The sequence below is a fragment of the Ranitomeya variabilis genome, chromosome 2 (genome assembly GCF_051348905.1).
Source record: "Ranitomeya variabilis isolate aRanVar5 chromosome 2, aRanVar5.hap1, whole genome shotgun sequence".
Lineage (NCBI taxonomy): Eukaryota > Metazoa > Chordata > Amphibia > Anura > Dendrobatidae > Ranitomeya > Ranitomeya variabilis.
Window position 1 is genome coordinate 984849746 of NC_135233.1, and position 20333 is coordinate 984870078.

Below are 20333 nucleotides of genomic sequence, written 5' to 3' on the forward strand. Positions count from 1 at the left end.
AAACGCAGCGTTGTGCATGCGTTTTGCTGCGTTTTTGTTTGCGTTGTGCGTTGCGGCGCCGACACTGCGGTGCACAACGCAAATGTGAACGTAGCCTAAAATATTTTTTCTCATCTAACAGAACCCATCGTTTCATAGGTCATTTTTTTGTGCCGTTTTGTTGTGGCTTACCATTTCTAGGAAAAAAAATGAAATGCTTTATTTTGCCTTATCACAGCAGTCATCCCAAGAAGTATTACTAAGTGAACTTCATCCAAGTAAAACTAAGACTGGCATGAACTGTATTCATAAGTGCATTAGGTTATTTATACATATACATGACTTCCCGATGACCATGGAACGTTTCAGCCGGTTACAGCACAGTTCTGACTGGAGTAGAGAATGAGCACTTCAATGGTCCAGATATAGCCGTGACAATGGAAAAAAGGGCCGCCTGCACGCCACATCAGCTGTCTGTACAGAGTGCAATGTTCTCCAGGATTGAGACAAGCATCTAATAAATTTTAAAAATGATGAACACACTGTAGGAATAATTTCCAGGAAAAAATTAATCTGCATGTACAGGTGCTTCTCACAAAATTAGAATATTATCAAAAAGTTAATTCATTTCAGTTCTTCAATACAAAAGTGAAACTTGTATTATATAGAGTTATTACAAACAGTGTGATCTATTTCAAGTGATTATTTCTGTTAATGTTGATGATTATGGCTTACAGCCAATGAAAACCCAAAAGTCATTATCTCAGTAAATTAGAATAATTAGCAAATGACTAATGCAAGGCTTACTAAGCGTTTAAAAAAAGGTCCCTTAGTCTGTTACAGTCGGCTCCACAATCATGGGGAAGACTGCTGACTTGACAGATGTCCAGAAGGCAGTCACTGACACACTCCACAAGAAGGGTAAGCCACAAAAGGTAATTGCTAAAGAAGCTGGCTGCTCACAGAGTGCTGTATCCAAGTATATTAATGGAAAGTTGAGTGGAAGGAAAAAGTGTGGTAGAAAAAGGTGCACAAGAAACCGCAGCCTTGAAAGGATTGTTAAGAAAGGGCCATTCAAAAATTTGGAGGAGATTCACAAGGAGTGGACTGCTGCTGGAGTCATTAATTCAAGAGCCGCTACATACAGACCTATCCAGGACATGGGCTACAAGTGTCGCATTCCCTGTGTCAAGCCACTCATGACCAATAGACAACGCCAGAAGCATCTTACCTGGGCCAAGGAGAAAAAGAACTCAATTGTTGCTCAGTGGTCCAAGGTGTTGTTTTCAGATGAAAGTAAATTTTGCATTTCATTTGGAAATCAAGGTCCCTGAGTCTGTAGGAAAAGTGGAGAGGCCACAATCCAAGCTGCTTGAGGTCTAGTGTGAAGTTTCCACAATCAGTGATGGTTTGGGGAGCCATGTCATCTGCTGGTGTCGGTACACTGTGCTTTATCAAGACCAGAGTCAGTGCAGCCATCTACCAGGAAATTTTAGAGCACTTCATGCTTCCCTCTGCCGACAAGCTTTTTCTAGATGGAGATTTCATTCTCCAGCAGGACTTGGCACCTGTCCACACTGCCAAATACCAATACCTGGTTTAAAAACAACAGTATCAAGGCGGCTCAGTGATACACTGCAGGAGCGATTACCTCCTGTCAGTGTATCGCCAGCGGCTGGATAGAGCGGTCACATCTCCCGATGTGACTGTTCTACATGTGAGATTGACATGGCACACTCGGTATTAAATGGACTACAACGGAAAGGTGAGTATATGTTGGTTTATTAATATTGATTGTTTGCAGGAGACACTGGCATCGGGGATTAGGTGTTTGGTAAGTATGTATTTTGTATGTGGATATGTAAATGTTTTGATTTTTTTTACAATTGAACACAAGCGCCAGATGAAGAGACTATTCTCCTATCATCGGCTCATGCTGTCTCTGTTATATGTGACAAAACACATAGCCGGATGGGAGCAGTAGTCCCATCAGACGACGCCTGTGTACACACAGACAGACATGCACATATTCTCCGCCCACACACACATATTCTCCTCCCACACACTCTTCCTCCTTCTGACATCATTTCCCTTTGACAAATTGCAGCGTTTTTGGCAGCAAATACGCAAACCTTTTTACACCTGCATTTTTACTGCAGATTTGAGTGACTCAATTGAAGTCAATGAGCCAAGAACGCTGCAGAAACGCAAAAAGGATTGACATGCTGCAGAAAATAAAATGCTGCAAATACGTCCCCCACGTGTCTCATTCCTGGCCCCCCATGAGTCTCCATCCTGCACCCATATGTCCTACCATCCCTGCCCCATGTGTCCTCCAATCATGGCCCCATATATCCTCCTATCCTGCCCTCTCCCCCATATGTTCTCCCATCCTTATCCCATGTGTTCTTTCATCCTGGCCCTATTTGTCTCTATCCAGCCCCCCACACACACATTTCTCCATCCTGCTACCCCCTACATTTTTCCATCCTGCCCCCATATATGTTTCCATTCTGCCCCCCATATGTTTCCATCCTGCCTCCATATACATATACAGCGCTGGCAAAAATTAAGAAACCACTGCAAAATTTTAAGTTTGTCTGATTTTTCTCTTTATAGGTATATTTTTGAGTAAAATGTAAATTGCTCTTTTATTCTATAAACTACTGACAAAATGTTGTCAAATTTCCAATCACTAAATTTTGTGTTTATTTTCAGAAAATGAGAAATGGTCAAAATAACAAAAAAATGCAGTGCTTTCAGACCTCAAATTATGAAAACAAGTTCATAATCATTTAGAAACAATATTAATGTTTTAACTCAGGAAGAGTTCAGAAATCAATATTTTGTGGAATAACCATGATTTTTTAATCACAGCAATCATGCATCTTGACATGCTTTCCACCAGTCTTTCACACTGCTTTTGGGTGGCCTTATGCCACTCTTGGTGCAAACATTTAAGCAGTTATTCTTTTTTTGATGGCTTGTGAATATCCATGTTCCTCTTGATAACATTCCAAAGGTTTTCAATGGGGTTAAGGTCTGGAGATTGGGCTGTCAATGACAAGGATTTGATGTGGTGGTCCTTCATCCACACATTGATTGACCTTGCTGTGTGGCATGGTCCTGCTGGAAAAACCAGTCCTCAGAGTTGGGGAACATTGCCTGAGCAGAAGGAATCAACTGTTTTTAAAGGATAATCTTGTATGCGGCTTGATTCATACGTCCTTCGCAAAGATTAACCTGCCCAATTCCAGCCTTGCTGAAGCATCCTCAGATCATCACCAATCCTCAAAATATCACAGTGGGTGCAAAACACTGGGGCTTGTACGCCTCCGACTAACCATTAGATGACCAGGTTTGGGGCAAAGCTGAAAATTAGATTCATCAGAGAAGATTACCTTACTCCAGTCCTCTATGGTCCAATCCTTATGGTCTTTGGCAAACTTCAGCCTTGCTCTCCTTTGCTTCTCATTAATGAAAGGCTTTTTTCTAGCTTTACATGACTTGAGCCGTGCCTCTAGGAGCCTGTTACAAACTGTTCTTGCCGTGCACTTCACCCAGCTGCCATTTGCCATTCCTTTTGTAGGTCACTTGATGTCATCTTGTGGTTGCTGAGTGACATTCGAAGAAGATGACGGTCATCCAAGTCAGTGGAGAGTCGTTTTTGCCCTGTGCCGGTCTGTAGCTTTGCTGTCTCCAATGTCTGCTGCTTGACCTTGTTGTATTGGACTGCTGTCTTAGAAATTTTAAGGATGGAGGCAGCATGACACTCACTGTGTCCCTGTGATAGTAAAGCCAGAATTGAGCCCTTCTTTTCCTCACTCAAGACTATTCTTTTCAACTCCTTTGGTATAGTTAAAAGTTATTTTTTCATTCCTAATACTTTTGGGATATTACTAGCACTTGTTTCTAGCTTGTCCTATTGCAAGATGATTTTGAACACCACAGCAGGGTTTTTTATGCTTTTTTTCGTTAAATAAGATTTGGTTCAGGTGATCACCTAATCAGTAGCACATTAGGTAGAATGAGGTGTCCTCTGGTTGGAATTCAACTGACACTGGAATGGAATGGCTGTCAGACATGTAGAGAAGCTGATTTTTATAAAACTGCAGTGGTCTCTTAATTTTTGCCAGAGCTGTATGTCATCTTTATCATGGCCCCATATATCTCCATCCTGCCCCCCCGTATGTATCCATCCTCCCACCACATATGTTCTCTTATCTTGGCCCCATATGTCTCCATCCTGCCCCCCCATATGTCTCCATTCTGCCCCCATATATGTAATCATCCTGGCGCCATATGTCTCCATCCTGCCCCCATATGTCTCCATCCTGCCCCCATATAGGTCCTCTCATCCTGGCCACATATGTCACTATCCTGCCCCTTATATGTCCTCTCATCCTTGCCCCATGTCTCCATCCTACCCCCTATATGTCCTCTCATCTTGCTCCCCAATGTCTCCATCCTGCTCCCATATAAGTCCTTTCATCCTGGCCCCATATGTCTCCATCCTGCCCCTTATATGCCCTCCCATCCTGCCCCCAAATATGTCCCGGCCCCCTTCCTCAACGAGCCCCATACACCAGAAAGGGTAGTAATTCCCTGGTGGTAGCCCTGAACACCATGAAGCAAACAACACCATGAAGACCAAGGACAAGTCAGGGACAAAGTTGTTGAGAAGTGCAAGTCAGGGTTGGGTAATAAAATAATATCCCAATCTATGATTATCCCCAGAGCACCATCAAATCCATTATCATCAAATAGAAAGAGCATGGTACCACAACAAACCTGCCAAGAGAAGGCTGCCCACCAAATCTTCCAGCCCGGGCATGAAAGGCATTAATCAAAGAGACAGCACAGAGACGAAAGTTAACTTTGAAGGAGCTGTAGCGTTTCCAAGCAGAGACAGGAGTATCTGTCCATACGACCACTATAAGCCGTACACGCCATAGAGGTAGCCTTTATCACTTACACACAAAAATTCTAAGGCTCGTTTTTAGTTTGCCAAAAGATATGTAAGAGACTCCACATATGTATGGAGGAAGGTACTGTGGTCAGATGAGACCAAAATTGAACCTTTGGCCACCAGGCTAAACGCTATTTTTCACGTCAAACCAACACAGCTCATCACTCCAAGAAGACCATCCCTACAGTGAAACATGATGGTGCAGCATCATGCTGTGGGAATGATTTTCGGCAGCAGAGACAGGGAAAATGGTCCAAGTCGAGGGGAAGATGGATGATACGAAATACAGGGATATTCTTCAGCACAAAACCTGTTTCAGTCTGTCAGTGATTTGAGACTGGGATGGAGGTTAATTTCCAACAAGACAATGACCCAAAATATACTACTAAAGCAACACTTAGGTGGTTTAAAGGGAAACTGGTAAATGTTTTGGCGTGGCCTAGTCAAAGTCCAGAGCTTAGTCCAATTGAGAATCTGTGGTCAGAATTGAAGATTGCTGTTCACTGGAGGAAACCATCTAAGGCCGGTTTCACACGTCTGGCTGCGGTATGTGTGGTGAGTTTCCTCGCATACCGGAGACACTGACACACGTAGACACATTAAAATGAATGTGTCTCTACACATGTCAGCATGTTTTCACGGACCGTGTGTCCATGTTCAAAACACGGAGACATGTCAGTGTTCATGGGAGTGCACTAATCACACGGACCCATTACAGTCAATGGGTGCGTGTAAACACGTACCGCACACGGATGCCGTCCGTGTGCTGTCCGTGTGCTTTTTTAAAGTCATAGGGTTAAAATTGAAACAAATTGTTTCTAAACACGGACAGCACACGGATGACACACGGATTGCCTATGTGCACACCCGGACACCGATAGCTCCGGGACCGTTTCTTCATGTACTGGAAATATCTGGATGTGTGAGACTGGGAAACTGGAAGGAGCTGGAGCAGTTGTGCATTGAGGAATGGGCAAATATCCCTGTTGTAAGATGTGGAAATCTCATAGAGACCTATCCAAAACGACTTGTAGCTGTAATTTCTGCAAAAGAAGGCTCAAAGTACTGACTTTATGGGAGTGAATAGTTATACTCACTGATGTTTTCAGTGAATTTGTCCTATTTGTTGTTTGTTTCTCAATAAAATAAAAATGAAATGTTCACAGTTGTAGGCATGTTCTTTACATGAACTGATGCAAAACCTCAAAAAAACAGTGAAATTTCAGATTGTGAGGTAGCAAAACTCAGAGGGGGTGAATACTTTCGCAAGTCACTGTACGTATACTTGGGAGGATGTTTTGAAGTGTTTTTTTTTTTTTTCAGGATTCCATTTTTTCAGCGCCCAATTTATTTCCATAGGAAATTTTAAAAAATGAGGAAAAAAACCTCACCATGTATACTATAGGCACATTTTGCCATCGTAGTAGACTTGAAATAGATTTTTGCACAAATTTGTTGCCATACTCGTAGATTAACACCACATTCAGATATTCAGCATATGGTCAGTATTTGTAAGCCAAAACCAGGAGTGGGTGATAAATACAGAAGTGGTGACGTGTTTCTAATATACTTTTCTTCTGATTGTTAAACTCTGGGTTTTGGCTTACAGATACTGAGGTAAAATACTGACCAAATACTCAACATGTGAACATGGCCTAATACAGGTGCATATCTGGACTAATATAATGACATCTAGCCCAACTGAAGGTCTCAGGACCCAAACTAGGAATTTACTATGCTGCCAGTTGAGTACATTAGACCCGCGGATAAGCCAGGACCCCTGGCCGTGATAAGAGCACAGATATTACACCCATATTAAATTGGCCTTAGGTCACTTTCTCATTTTGATCAGTATTTTTAAGCTAAACCTAGACATGAAGCCCACAGAAAAAAAATTGTCTAATAAAAATATTTGCAGCTGTTCTGTGTTCTGGATTCTCCCCTGGTTTTGGTGTACAAATTTTGATGCAAAATACTGACCAAATTCTGCAGCGTGAACTTGACCTCAGACTGATAAGTTGCATTTAATTATCTTTTTAATTTTGATGAAATGCTCCTAAGCCGATTGTGACTACTCATATACTAAACCAACATTATAATAAAAGTTGTGCAAAAAATCAAATGCTGTCAAACTTTAACAAGTCTCAGCAATTCGATGGTCTTGAAATGAATCAGATGTGCCAGTTTGATCTGTATCTGACCTGCTCTGGTATAAGAGTAGAACAGGTTAGACTTGTCGCTACAAGGAGCTTAAAGAAGACAGTTGTTACCGCACTGACATATGTGAGGAAACCTTCAAGTATTTGGCAATGAATGTGTTACCGCTGCAGAATAATGTGCAAGGTGAGTAAGGTGTGTGCCGGCACTAGGACCGCCTTGTACACCTGATTCCCACGGTGTGTACTCTATGATGTATCTATGCTGATCAAAGGGCAAGGTAAGGTCTGGATCTATTCTGTTGCCTCCTATCCAGTTTCACTTACATAGACCATGGCCCTGGCACTGCTGGAAACTCTACAGGACCATCAGCTGGTGGCCCAATTCCAAAGGTCCTGTGGTTTGACCCTAAAGCCAAAGGGTGAAGCTAATGGAGCAGTTTCAGGGACTCACTCTCCAAAGACTCTTCAGAAAGGCAGAGAGAAGACTGCTGAGGTCAATGGTGTTCTCCAAGAAAATGGCCACAAGCCCCACATCAATGGATCATATACAAATGGAACACATAGACAGGTAAGAAGAGGATCTCCAATGCTGAATCCATGTTATATTGAGCTCAGGTGTTTCTTACAAATTGTGCAGCCTCCTCTGACATTGCGCTTAGGTTTTGTAGCCGGCTTCTAACATTAGGCTCTGTGTCATTTTCCGAGTGTTGGAATGTCACCAGAGTGACTGGAGCCGGTTCCCTGCAGCCATCAGACGCTTATTTTATATTGACACATTTTGCTACTTTGTAGCAGACGTTGAGTCCTCGTGCAATGGGTGGGGCACAGCGACAAACTTGGCTGAGTACTCTGTATCCTAAACAAAAGACATAACGAGGTTTGCTTGTTGTCGATCTCTTCGCGAAGCTGTAATTAGGATTATATGGCAGCATAATAAACGGTTGCTCAGTCAGTTTTCCCACTGTAAATATCACTTCCTATATGTCAATAAGTAAAAGCAGATGTCTGTAAAATACTCCCAGCTAGTGCGACAAACTGCAGCTCCGGCCCTGTACTAAAGCCATAACAGATAAAGGCTTGTCCAGTCTTAGACTTCTGTCTGTAGTCACTCTAGGGGACTGCAGACTTGTAAATCTTCACATCGTGCACACTGCGAGGATTCCCCGACACTGGGAGCGGTGGGCGCATGACCGCAAGTATGCAATTTGCCAACTATACATGTACGGGCATCACTCAATGCAAGCGTAAGGCCGGACATGTCTAGTCAGAACGTGGCTGGAAGTATGCAAATCACATACTTGCGGTGATATGACCGCCTAGTGCCGGCATCGGAGAATCCTGACAGTGCGCAGTTCTCACGATGTGAGGATTCACGAGACTGCAGACACATAGTTACTGCAGACTTGCACCCTAAGGGCTCTTTTCCATTTGCGAGAAACACGTCTGTGTCTCGCATGTGAAAACCAAGCTCCGGCACTTTGGAGCGGAGCGTGCAGCTCCATGTGTTGCTATGCGGCCGTACGTTCTGCTCTGGAGTGCCGGCGCCACAGCTTGGTTTCCACATGCGAGACACGGATGTGTTTCTCGCAAATGGAAAAGAACCCTTAGGCCGGACAACCGTTTTAAGGGGGCATTGACCAGGTTCTTCATGTGTATCAGTTTTACAAAAAAAAAAAACAAAAAACAGAGTTGGATTGTACTAGAGGAAAGAAATAACACACAGCCATGAGGTTGTGACCTATCAGCTAGTGACCTCATCAGTCACCATACATGATGCTACATACAGAATATTGAAATTAGGCCCCCACTGACATGGTGAGATAACTGTCCAGAGGAGACATGCACAACAGATCCTGATGATTCCGCTACAAACTAGGCACTGTCTAATGCTCAAGATAAAAACCACTTCCAAAACTGTTCAAAATGGCCTCAAGAAAACAAAAACTCCCATAAGGGTAGGTTCACACAAGCATATAAAAAAAAATATTCAAAGTTTCATCCAGAATAGTGGGTCATTTTTTTTTTTTCCTCTCCTCACTTGTCATAATTTATAAGACCATTTCCAGTTTCCTGTGATACAGAATTGCAACGTATGGCCGGGGTCACACTTAGAGTTCAAAGCGAGAAACTCGCATCAAATCCTGGCACTGCCACCGGCACTTGGGACCGGAGCATGCAGCAGCATGTATTTCTATGCAACCGCACACCCCAGTCCCGAGTGCCGGCGGCAGTGCCAGGACTTGATGCGAGAGACTGGTGCTGAACTCACAGGTGTGACCCCGGCCATACGTAATAATCGGATGCTATTCTGTGGCTCCGTATGGCATCTGATTTATTTTTTTGAGCACCCATAGACTTGAATTGGTGAGTCTCATCCAATTTATGTGATAACTGATAAACTAGCAAATGCAACAACTTTTTTCACATGTAGCGCAGATTCAGTCAGTAAAAAAAAAATTGCTTATCTGCACGGCCCCACTGAAGAACATTGGTCCGAGTGTAGTTCAATTTATTTTATTTTTTTTCTTCCCTGAGTTTCCTGAAGTGGTATCTGCTTTAAAGACTCGTCATTTTTTAATGCCCCAGAAAAGTCAGTTTGAACACAGGGCAAGACTATGTTCTTTAGTATTGTTGCTAAGTCTGCCAACCTGTGAATAAAGGACACACAAACAGGTCTCTATTTCCAGATTTGCAACAATCCGTTCCAGTTTGAATTACAGTCTGACCATGAAGGTATGTGCACACGCTGAGGACTTTGCTGTGGATCCGCAGCGGATTCGCAGCAGTTTTCCGTGAGTTTACAGTACCATGTAAACCTATGGAAAACAAAATCCGCAGTGCACATGCTGCGGAAAAAAACGTGCGGAAAGGTAGCGTTTTTTATTCCGCAGCATATCAATTCTTTGTGCGGATTCCGCAGCGGTTTACACCTGCTCCATAATAGAAATCCGCAGGTGTAAAACCGCAGGTGGAATCTGCACAAAATCTGCAAAAAAATCGCTGTAATTCCGCAGGAAATCCGCAGTGCAGTTTACCTGCAGATTTACCAAAATCAGTCCGGAAAAATCCGCAGAGTAATCCACAGCGTGTGCACATACCCTAATTGTTGTTTCTCTGGTTAGGTGTTATTGTGTATTCTATTATTTTCCTTACTGGCTAACTCTTTTATTATAAGGCTGCCGTCACACTATCAGTATTTGGTCAGTATTTTACATCAGTATTTGTAAGCCAAAACCAGGAGGGGAACAGAGGAAAAGTATATCAGAAACATATGCACCACTTCTGCATTTATCACCCACTCCTGGTTTTGGCTTACAAATACTGATGTAGAATACTGACCAAATACTGCTAGTGTGACGGCAGCCTTATACCGAGACCTACACACCAGAACTGTGCTCATTTGCTTCTGTTCCATCCCTTGCAACTTGCAAAAAAAAAAAGACTCCAGCAAGTCTGGAATTGCAAGAAAATGAAGGGTACCTGCACACAATGCCTATTAGACGTGTGCGAACCTGACAATTTTTTATGGAAGAAGAGTCTTCAAGACACACCAGCGTCTTTTGTCCTGAAGCATCTTTTTCGGATTCTTCTCGTTTAGTTTTTGCAACGTCTTTTGCATCTTGAAGTTGTTTTTAGCTTGTATCGAGCAAACTAGTGAAGAATGGTCAGATTGCTTTTTTTTTTTTTTTTTTAGCGGTTTGGCTTCTTTTGAAAACAGAAGTGGTGTTAACCCCTTCACACCCAAACCAGTTTTTACCTTCATGACCAGGCCAAATTTGACGATTCTGACCACTATCCTTTTATGTGGCACTAAGGCTGCCGTCACACTAGCAGTATGGGTGATAAATGCAGAAGTGGTGCATATGTTTCTATTATACTTTTCCTCTGAGTGTATGTGTCCACGTTCAGGATTTGGTCAGGATTTTATGCAGGTAAAATCCTGACCAAATCTGAGGTCAACTGCGTTGTTCTTGCGTTGTTTGCGCATTGATGCGGCTCAACGCAGCGTCAAACATGCAGCGTTTCCTGAACATGGAAACATACCTTATTGTTCCTTTCCTGGTTTTGTCTTACAAATACTGATGTAAAATACTGACCAAATACTGCTAGTGTGACGGCAGCCTAACTCTGTAACGCTTCTACGGATCCCAGTGATTCTGAAACTGTTTTCTCGTGACATATTGTATTTCATGACAGTGGTAAAACTTGTTCGATATGACTTGCGTTTATTTGTGAAAATATCGAAACTTTGTCAAAAATATTGAAAATTTTGCAATATACAAACTTTTAATTCTTATGCCCTTAAACCAGAGAGTTATGTCACACAAAATAGTTAATAAATAACATTTCCCACATGTCTTCTGTACATCAGCAACATTTTTCAAACACGATTTTTTTTTGTTAGGAAGTTAAAAAGGTTTGAAGTTGATCAGCAATTTCTCATTTTTCCATCAAAATTTACAAAACCATTTTTTTAGGGACCATATCACATTTGAAGTGACTTTGGGGAGTCTATATGACAGAAAATACCAAAAAGTGACAACATTCTATAAACTGCACCCCTCAAGGTGCTCAAAACCACATTCAAGAAGCTTATTAACCCTTCAGGCGCATCATAGAAATTAATGCAATGTGAAAGGAAAAATTTAACTTTAGCCCCAACTTTTGTATTTTCACAAGGGTAACAGGAGAAAATGAACCCCAAGATTTGTTGTGCAATTTCTACACCGATACCCCATATGTGAGAGAAATTACTGTTTGGGAGTATAGAAGGGCTCAGAAGGGAAGTTGCACTAAAAAATGGCTGGAATCAAGAGCTGACTCCATGACACGTTTAGAGAGCCTCTGGTGTGCCTAAACAGGGGAAAAACGCACACCAATCAATAATGCACAATCATTTATAAGGCCGGCGTCACACATGCAAGTTTTACGGACGTAAGAGCGCAGAAACTACGTCCGTAAAACTCGCATTACATACGGCACAATTATTCTCAATGGGGCTGCTCCTATCAGCCGTATATTACGGTTCAGTATTATACGGCTTTCTACGGCCGTACAAAATCGCAGCATGCTGCGTTTGTCAGCGTATTGCGCAAATAATACGCCAATGAAAGTCTATGGGGGCGAGAAAAATACGGATTCCACACGGACCAGCAGTGTGACCTGCAAGAAATACGCAGCGGTGTTAGTGAAAAGTCGGTAATTCAATTGCCGGCTTTTTCCTTCTCCTTCACAAACCCGACATGATATGAGACATGGTTTACATACAGTAAACCATCTCATATCCCCATTTTTTTTGCATATTCCACACTACTAATGTTAGTAGTGTGTATGTGCAAAATTTGTGCGCTGTAGCTGCTAAAATAAAGGGTTAAATGGCGGAAAAAATTGGCGTGGGCTCCCGCGCAATTTTCTCCGCCAGAGTGGTAAAGCCAGTGACTGAGGGCAGATATTAATAGCCAGGAGAGGGTCCATGGTTATTGGCCCCCCCTGGCTACAAACATCTGCCCCCAGCCACCCCAGAAGAGGCACATCTGGAAGATGCGCCTATTCTGGCACTTGGCCACTCTCTTCCCACTCCCTGTAGCGGTGGGATATGGGGTAATGAAGGGTTAATGCCACCTTGCTATTGGAAGGTGACATTAAGCCAGATTAATAATGGAGAGGCGTCAATTATGTCACCTATCCATTATTAATCCAATTGTAGGAAAGGGTTAAAAAAAACACACACACATGATTAAAAAGGATTTTAATGAAATAAACACAGCGGTTGTTGTAATAATTTATTGTTCTCGCAATCCATCAGGAACACCCTCGCTTGGCAAAACAATAAACGCACAAGATACATACCTTCTGATGTCAGATCACGTCCCACGAAGTAATCCATCTGAAGGGGTTAACTAATATTACAGGCAGAGCTGCGATAAACCACTCGCTCGTGCCTGTAATCCCCGGGTGCTGAAAGGAAAGCAGTGATCTGTACTTACATTGAGTCGCGGTGAGGCGCCCTCTGGTGGATGTTCTCATGAACTGCAGCCTGGGAACTTTTTCCCACGCTCCAGGTCATATGAGGACATCCACCAGGGGGCGCATCACCGCGACTGAAGGAAATGTAGGTCATTGACCTACATTTCATTCATTCGCTGGGGATTACAGGCACGGAGTACAGCTGCATTTAGCAGGGCTCCTGCCTGTAATATTAGTTAACCCCTTCAGATGGATTACCTCGTGGGACGAGACGGTTCACCAGAAGGTATGTATCTTGTGCGTTTATTATTTTTCCAAGCGAGGGTGTTCCTGATGGATTGAGAGAACAATAAATTATTACAACAACCGCTGTGTTTATTTCATTAAACTACTTTTAAATCATGTGTGTGTGTGTTTTTTAACCCTTTCCAACAATTGGATTAATAATGGATAGGTGTCATAATTGACGCCTCTCCATTATTAATCTGGCTTAATGTCACCTTCCAATAGCAAGGTGGCATTAACCCTTCATTACCCCATATCCCACCGCTACAGGGAGTGGGAAGAGAGTGGCCAAGTGCCAGAATAGGCGCATCTTCCAGATGTGCCTTTTCTGGGGTGGCTGGGGGCAGATGTTTTTAGCCACGGGGGGGCCAATAACCATGGACCCTCTCCTGGCTATTAATATCTGCCCTCAGTCACTGGCTTTACCACTCTGGCGGAGAAAATTGCGCGGGAGCCCACGCCAATTTTTTCCGCAATTTAACCCTTTATTTCAGCAGCTACAGCGCTGAAATTTTGCACATACACACTACTAACATTAGTAGTGTGGAATATGCAAAAAAAATGGGGATATGAGATGGTTTACTGTATGTAAACCATGTCTCATATCCTGTCGGGTTTGTGCAGGAGAAATGAGAAGCCGGCAATTGAATTACCGGCTTTTAACACATATCGCGCTGAATGAAATCTAAATACAGAATATATATATATGTGTCTCAATGACATATATATATATATAAATACTGAATACATATGTTTTCCCGAACATTTGAGCACATAAATCCATTAGATGTCGGTTTTGCAAGCCTGCGCGAAAATCTCGCAGTACGGATGCCATACGGATTACATACGGAGGATGCCATGCGCAAAATACGCTGACACACCCTGACTACGGATCAATATTTTGGGAACATTTCTCCGTATTACGGCCGTAGTACGGACGTATAATACGTGGCGTATTGTCTTACGCCCAGTGTGAGGCCGGCCTAAAAGTAACAAGCTGATTTTATTGAACAATTCAGAAACATCACAAACAGTTAAAACATAATTAAAAAATACACACCATCCAAAATACACAGGTAATAGAGACCAAATAGCAATATAACAATATAATATAACAACCCAAAACCAACCCAACCTAGTGGCTCATGAGGAGATGTGCAAAAATATCCGTATTAGGCAGCATAGTATATACCTGATATACGCACGCTAAACAGCCCTGTGCAAAAAAAATGTATATCAAACAACTGCCCAAGGAATTGTATACCACTAAAAGTAGCCAAAAAGGGTCTAAGGATCACCCATGAATAAAGGTGCTGAGCTGGATCTCATAGCTATATACGGAGGAAACCCTCCATAAGAATACAACCTGGTACTTGGAGCGATGCCCACGCGTATCGCCTGACAAGCAGGCTTCGTCAGGGAAGATGCCAACAGAATGGCCCGACAGCTATAAATATTAAGAGCCTAATAGCTCATGAGAGACCGATGTGTGGGCGCCCAGAGACACCGGAAGCAGTTCTAGCCGCCCAAGACAGGACCACGCATGATCCAAAACATAGTGCCTTGAGACAAGGCGCATGCGCAGAGAACGTGTGTAGGAACAGCCGCACATGGACCAAAAAAGAGGGGACAATCAAAACAGCGGCTGCCCCAGATGAGGCGCATAGACCCACGGCGCGCACGCGCAGAAGAATTAAGACATCAATCAGGTATCCGCGCATGGGCAAAAGATAATGCCCATACCAAACAGAGCACTGGGATGCCAAGTGCGCAAGCGCTGAGAAAAGAGCCTAAGTAAAGAAGCTCACAAATAGAGCAAGGGCCATAAGAGGAGTGCCTGCCTGTAAGGTAACAAAATGTGATCATCCAAAGGTAGTGAACCCAAACAATAGCCCAGATCACATGGCACAATACACCCATCATAATAAAGGCATTTATATATGATGAAAAGAGGGGGGGAGGAAAACATAGCAAAAAGGGCACCAGGGTACTAATAATCCCATATGAAAGCCTATAGGCAGAGGCATCACAAGAGGATGGGGTATGGGATGAGGAACGTTTGTGCCAGATTAAGACAAACCCCGGCAATAAATTGGTGGTATACCACCCATTACACACATATCCCATATATCATCCGCCGCATCCCCCGGCGGCACTCATCCATGCAATCATACCGACCTGACCAAATATGTACACAAAGAGCCAGCAAAGAGCATAGACATTTATACACATTGTTGCAAAAGGATTTTTTTATTATCATTATTATTATAATTATCACAATTTTATTATGTAAACAACCATAGTATATAATATGCATATTTCCCTAGACAATAAATACTCAGGTCACAGTACAATCAGATAACATGGGCGACTAAACACCTAAAAAGTAGTAGTAATACTTACTGCTACTTTTTGAGTGTTTAGTCGCCCATGTTGTCTGATTGTACTGTGACCTGAGTATTTATTGTCTAGGGAAATATGCATATTATATACTATGGTTGTTTACATAATAAAATTGTGATAATGATAATTATAATATTATTATTATTATTATTATTAATAAAAAAAATCCTTTTGCAACAATGTGTATAAATGTCTATGCTCTTTGCTGGCTCTTTGTGTACATATTTGGTCAGGTCGGTATGATTGCATGGATGAGTGCCGCCGGGGGACGCGGCGGATGATATATGGGATATGTGTGTAATGGGTGGTATACCACCAATTTATTGCCGGGCTTTGTCTTAATCTGGCACATAAACATTCCTCATCCCATACCCCATCCTCTTGTGATGCCTCTGCCTATGGGCTTTCATATGGGATTATTAGTACCCTGGTGCCCTTTTTGCTATGTTTTCCTCCCCCCCTCTTTTCATCATATATAAATGCCTTTATTATGATGGGTGTATTGTGCCATGTGATCTGGGCTATTGTTTGGGTTCACTACCTTTGGATGATCACATTTTGTTACCTTACAGGCAGGCACTTCTCTTATGGCCCTTGCTCTATTTGTGAGCTTCTTTACTTAGGCTCTTTTCTCAGCGCTTGCGCACTTGGCATCCCAGTGCTCCGTTTGGTATGGGCATTATCTTTTGCCCATGCGCGGATACCTGATTGATGTCTTAATTCTTCTGCGCGTGCGCGCCGTGGGTCTATGCGCCTCATCTGGGGCAGCCGCTGTTTTGATTGTCCCATCTTTTTTGGTCCATGCGCGGCTGTTCCTACACACGTTCTCTGCGCATGCGCCTTGTCTCAAGGCACTATGTTTTGGATCATGCGTGGTCCTGTCTTGGGCGGCTCGAACTGCTTCCGGTGTCTCTGGGCGCCCACACACCGGTCTCTCATGAGCTATTAGGCTCTTAATATTTATAGCTGTCGGGCCATTCTGTTGGCATCTTCCCTGACGAAGCCTGCTTGTCAGGCGATACGCGTGGGCATCGCTCCAAGTACCAGGTTGTATTCTTATGGAGGGTTTCCTCCGTATATAGCTATGAGATCCAGCTCAGCACCTTTATTCATGGGTGATCCTTAGACCCTTTTTGGCTACTTTTAGTGGTATACAATTCCTTGGGCAGTTGTTTGATATACATTTTTTTTGCACAGGGCTGTTTAGCGTGCGTATATCAGGTATATACTATGCTGCCTAATACGGATATTTTTGCACATCTCCTCATGAGCCACTAGGTTGGGTTGGTATTGGGTTGTTATATTATATTGTTATATTGCTATTTGGTCTCTATTACCTGTGTATTTTGGATGGTGTGTATTTTTTAATTATGTTTTAACTGTTTGTGATGTTTCTGAATTGTTCAATAAAATCAGCTTGTTACTTTTATAAATGATTGTGTATTATTGATTGGTGTGCCAGTTTCTACAGTAATGCTTTTCTTCTTGGTTTTGCAATTTTGCTTATTACTGACTTTGCACCCATGATATGCTTTATCATTATATGGCAGTGCGCCCAATTTTTTGATTATTCGATAAACCGGGGACAAAAACCTCAAGTGACAAACATTTTGGAAACTACACCCCTCAAGAAACTTATCTAGATGTGTGGTGAAGAGTTTGAACCCCCAGGTGCTTCACAGAATTTTACAGCGTTGATCTGTAAAAATGAAAAAAAAATTTCACACAAAAATGTTGGTTTTGTCCCAAAGTTTTCATTTTCACAAGGATCAAAATGGACTATACAATTTGTTGCGAAAATTCTCCTGAGTACACCGATACTCAATATGTTGTTGAAAATTACTGTTGAGGCCCAGTGCAAAGCTCCGAAGGGAAGAAGCGCCGTGTTGGAGTTCAGATTTTTCTGGTTTGAGAGTGCCATTTCACGTTGGCAGAACCCTTGAGGTGCCAGAACAGTGACGTTTTACAAACTACACCTCTCAATTAATTCAATTAGGGGTGCAGTGAGCATGTTGACACCACATGTCCCTCACTGAAATTTATACCAGTGGGCGGTGAAGAAAGAATAATTACACCTTTACAGCTAAAATGTTTTTGCCCAAGAGTTTACATTTTCACATGGGGAAATGGGCAGCAAAATTTGTCACACAATTTCTGCTTAACGTGGCAATAGCCCATATGTGGCTGTACAGTACTGCTTAGCCACATGGCGAGACTCTGGAGGGATGGAGCGCTATTTGCCTCCTGGAGTGCAGTTTTTCCTAGGCACCCATGTAGATGAAGTAATGACAAGCTTAGGAAGCTGACAGTCTATTGAGGTACATGGCCAGGTATCCTGATTGTTCCAACCTGACTTCTCTGAATGTCTCCATGGTGCCAAGAGACCTGATTGTCCCAACCTAGATTCTCCGAACGTTTTTGAGGGTTCAGTGATGGTTAATGGAGCAGATCTCTATTCCTCCAACTAGGGCTGTGGTCCCTTAAGCTGGCATCCTGTTAAATTTCTCTGAAAATAGAGGCAAACCCCCCCCTCTCATTTAAAGTTCACAACTGTCCTTCAGGCCATCATTCACAGTTCAAGGGGAAGTGGGATGAGGTCAACTCTCATTGTTTTGAGTATTCAATCAATTTGCATAGTTTGTCAACATTTGCAGGTCAACAAGCTGCATGGACTTATAGACTGGATAATCAACATATATTACTAGCAAAAATCAATTGTTCAATGACCCTGCATCCCTGTCCTCCAACCATAGCAGCACAATAAACTCTAGGAGCTGATATAATGGGTAAACAGCAACCCTTCAACAAACATCAATTCAAGAGTCAACATTAAGGCTCATATGAATGATGTCCTGGGCTTACAGCGACAGATAGGAGCCAGAAGATTGCAGCATCTGATTTTTCCTATTCATGCACTGATTAGAAGCACTTCACCTTCATACTAAACAGTGTAAATTTCCTTTAGCAGTGTAGGGGTTAATCTGCTCAGTTTAGAGCTCCTGGAAGCTTTCCTGCATTAATCCTCAGCTGTGCACTGTTAGCTACTGCCATCTCCTATATAAACTGGACCCTGGCTAGCAGTCATTGTCAGAGTAGCTTTTGTTGGTGGTTGTTATTGGAGAAGGCGTTTGGATTTATCGTTGACTGTTCCTAGGGTTTGAGTGTGTGATAATTCCCTTTCTTCTCATACTTTAACCCCCATCCTCCTCTCCCCAATGCATTCCTCTGCTGTTTGTGTGAGTATATTTGTATGTTTTGGTATTTTCCATTATCCCTGTTCATATTACTTTGTTAGTCTGGTCAGTGTATTACAGTACACTACTGCTCCCCTCTTCCTTGGGTGGGGAAAGGATACAGATTCAGGATGGATTCAGGAGCTAAGGCAAGGTACGTGGCCCCAGTGTCTTCATCATCAGAATTAAGCCGAGGAACAGGACGTGCTAAGGTACCCCTAGTGTTAGGGACAGGGAAGGAGCCCCTGGTCCTGAGACACCTGACAACAGAGTCATGACAAATGGCTCATGTCTGAACTACTAGAAAATGCATCTGGCATAATTGAGAATACGGTATATTGTGTGTTGTGGGTTGTTTTTGACGTGGCGATATCAAATATGTGTGTTGCTGTTTTTTGGGGGGGGTTTTACATGAAAATACTTTTATTTATGGGTAATATATATTTTACTTTTTTTTTCGGAGTAATTTTTAAATGTATTATTTTAGTCCCTTTATGGCACTTTTACTATCAGCAGTCCGATTTGCTATAATAAAGCTTTGCAATGCACAAGGATTGCAATAGTCATAACTACCTAGGGTCACCATGGCAACCATCGGGCCCTAGTGGGGGCACCAATCAGAGGAGAGAGGGAGCCCCCTCTCACTGCCTTTTAAATGCTGCGATCGATGTTAATTGCAGCATTTAGGGGGGTTAAACTTTGGGAGCGTTGCAGGCAGTGAGATCCTGGTGCCCACTGTCATGTTTGCTGAACAGTCAGTGGCAATTGTATGGGCACAGGACATATCCATACATCCTAGGTCTGGAAGCCCTTCCAACCACGGAGCTTGCATTGATGTCAGAAAGGTGAAGAGAGTTCATTGGCTGTGAACTCCCAGGACCTGTCTGATGGCACTGCGAGCCGGAGAACTTGCTCGCGGTGCACTCAGACAGGGAATAGGAGTTCACAGGGAGACACTGAGCACACGCTGCTCAGTGTCTCTGCTGTATGACAGGCTGTATGGTTGCATCCTGCAACCATGCAGCCTGCCATCTAGATATAGCAGAGCTAGACCCGTCATGGGACAAATGGATAAGCAGCATCTCTGCGGAAAGGTGAGGAATTTTGTTGTTTTTTATTTTTAACTCTTTTGCAGATGACAAGGGTATTGGTGAAATGGCCAAGGTTGTAAGTATGGTTTAACCCCTTCACCCCCAAGGGTGGTTTGCACGTTATGGACCGGGCCAATTTTTACAATTCTGACCACTGTCCCTTTATGAGGTTATAACTCTGGAACGCTTCAACGGATCCTGGTGATTCTGACATTGTTTTCTCGTGACATATTGTACTTCATGATAG

At 42.8% G+C, this 20333-nt stretch overlaps 1 protein-coding gene across 1 annotated transcript in view; it reads left to right on the forward strand.

Moving 5' to 3' along the window:
- The first annotated feature begins 7274 nt into the window (after nt 1-7274).
- Nucleotides 7275-20333, forward strand: part of SGPP2 (sphingosine-1-phosphate phosphatase 2) — a 102703-nt gene continuing 89644 nt past the window's right edge. Inside the window, exon 1 of the mRNA XM_077290880.1 lies at nt 7275-7675. Coding sequence (XP_077146995.1) covers nt 7439-7675 — 237 coding nt within the window. The 5' untranslated portion in view covers nt 7275-7438. The remainder of the gene's footprint in view (nt 7676-20333) is intronic.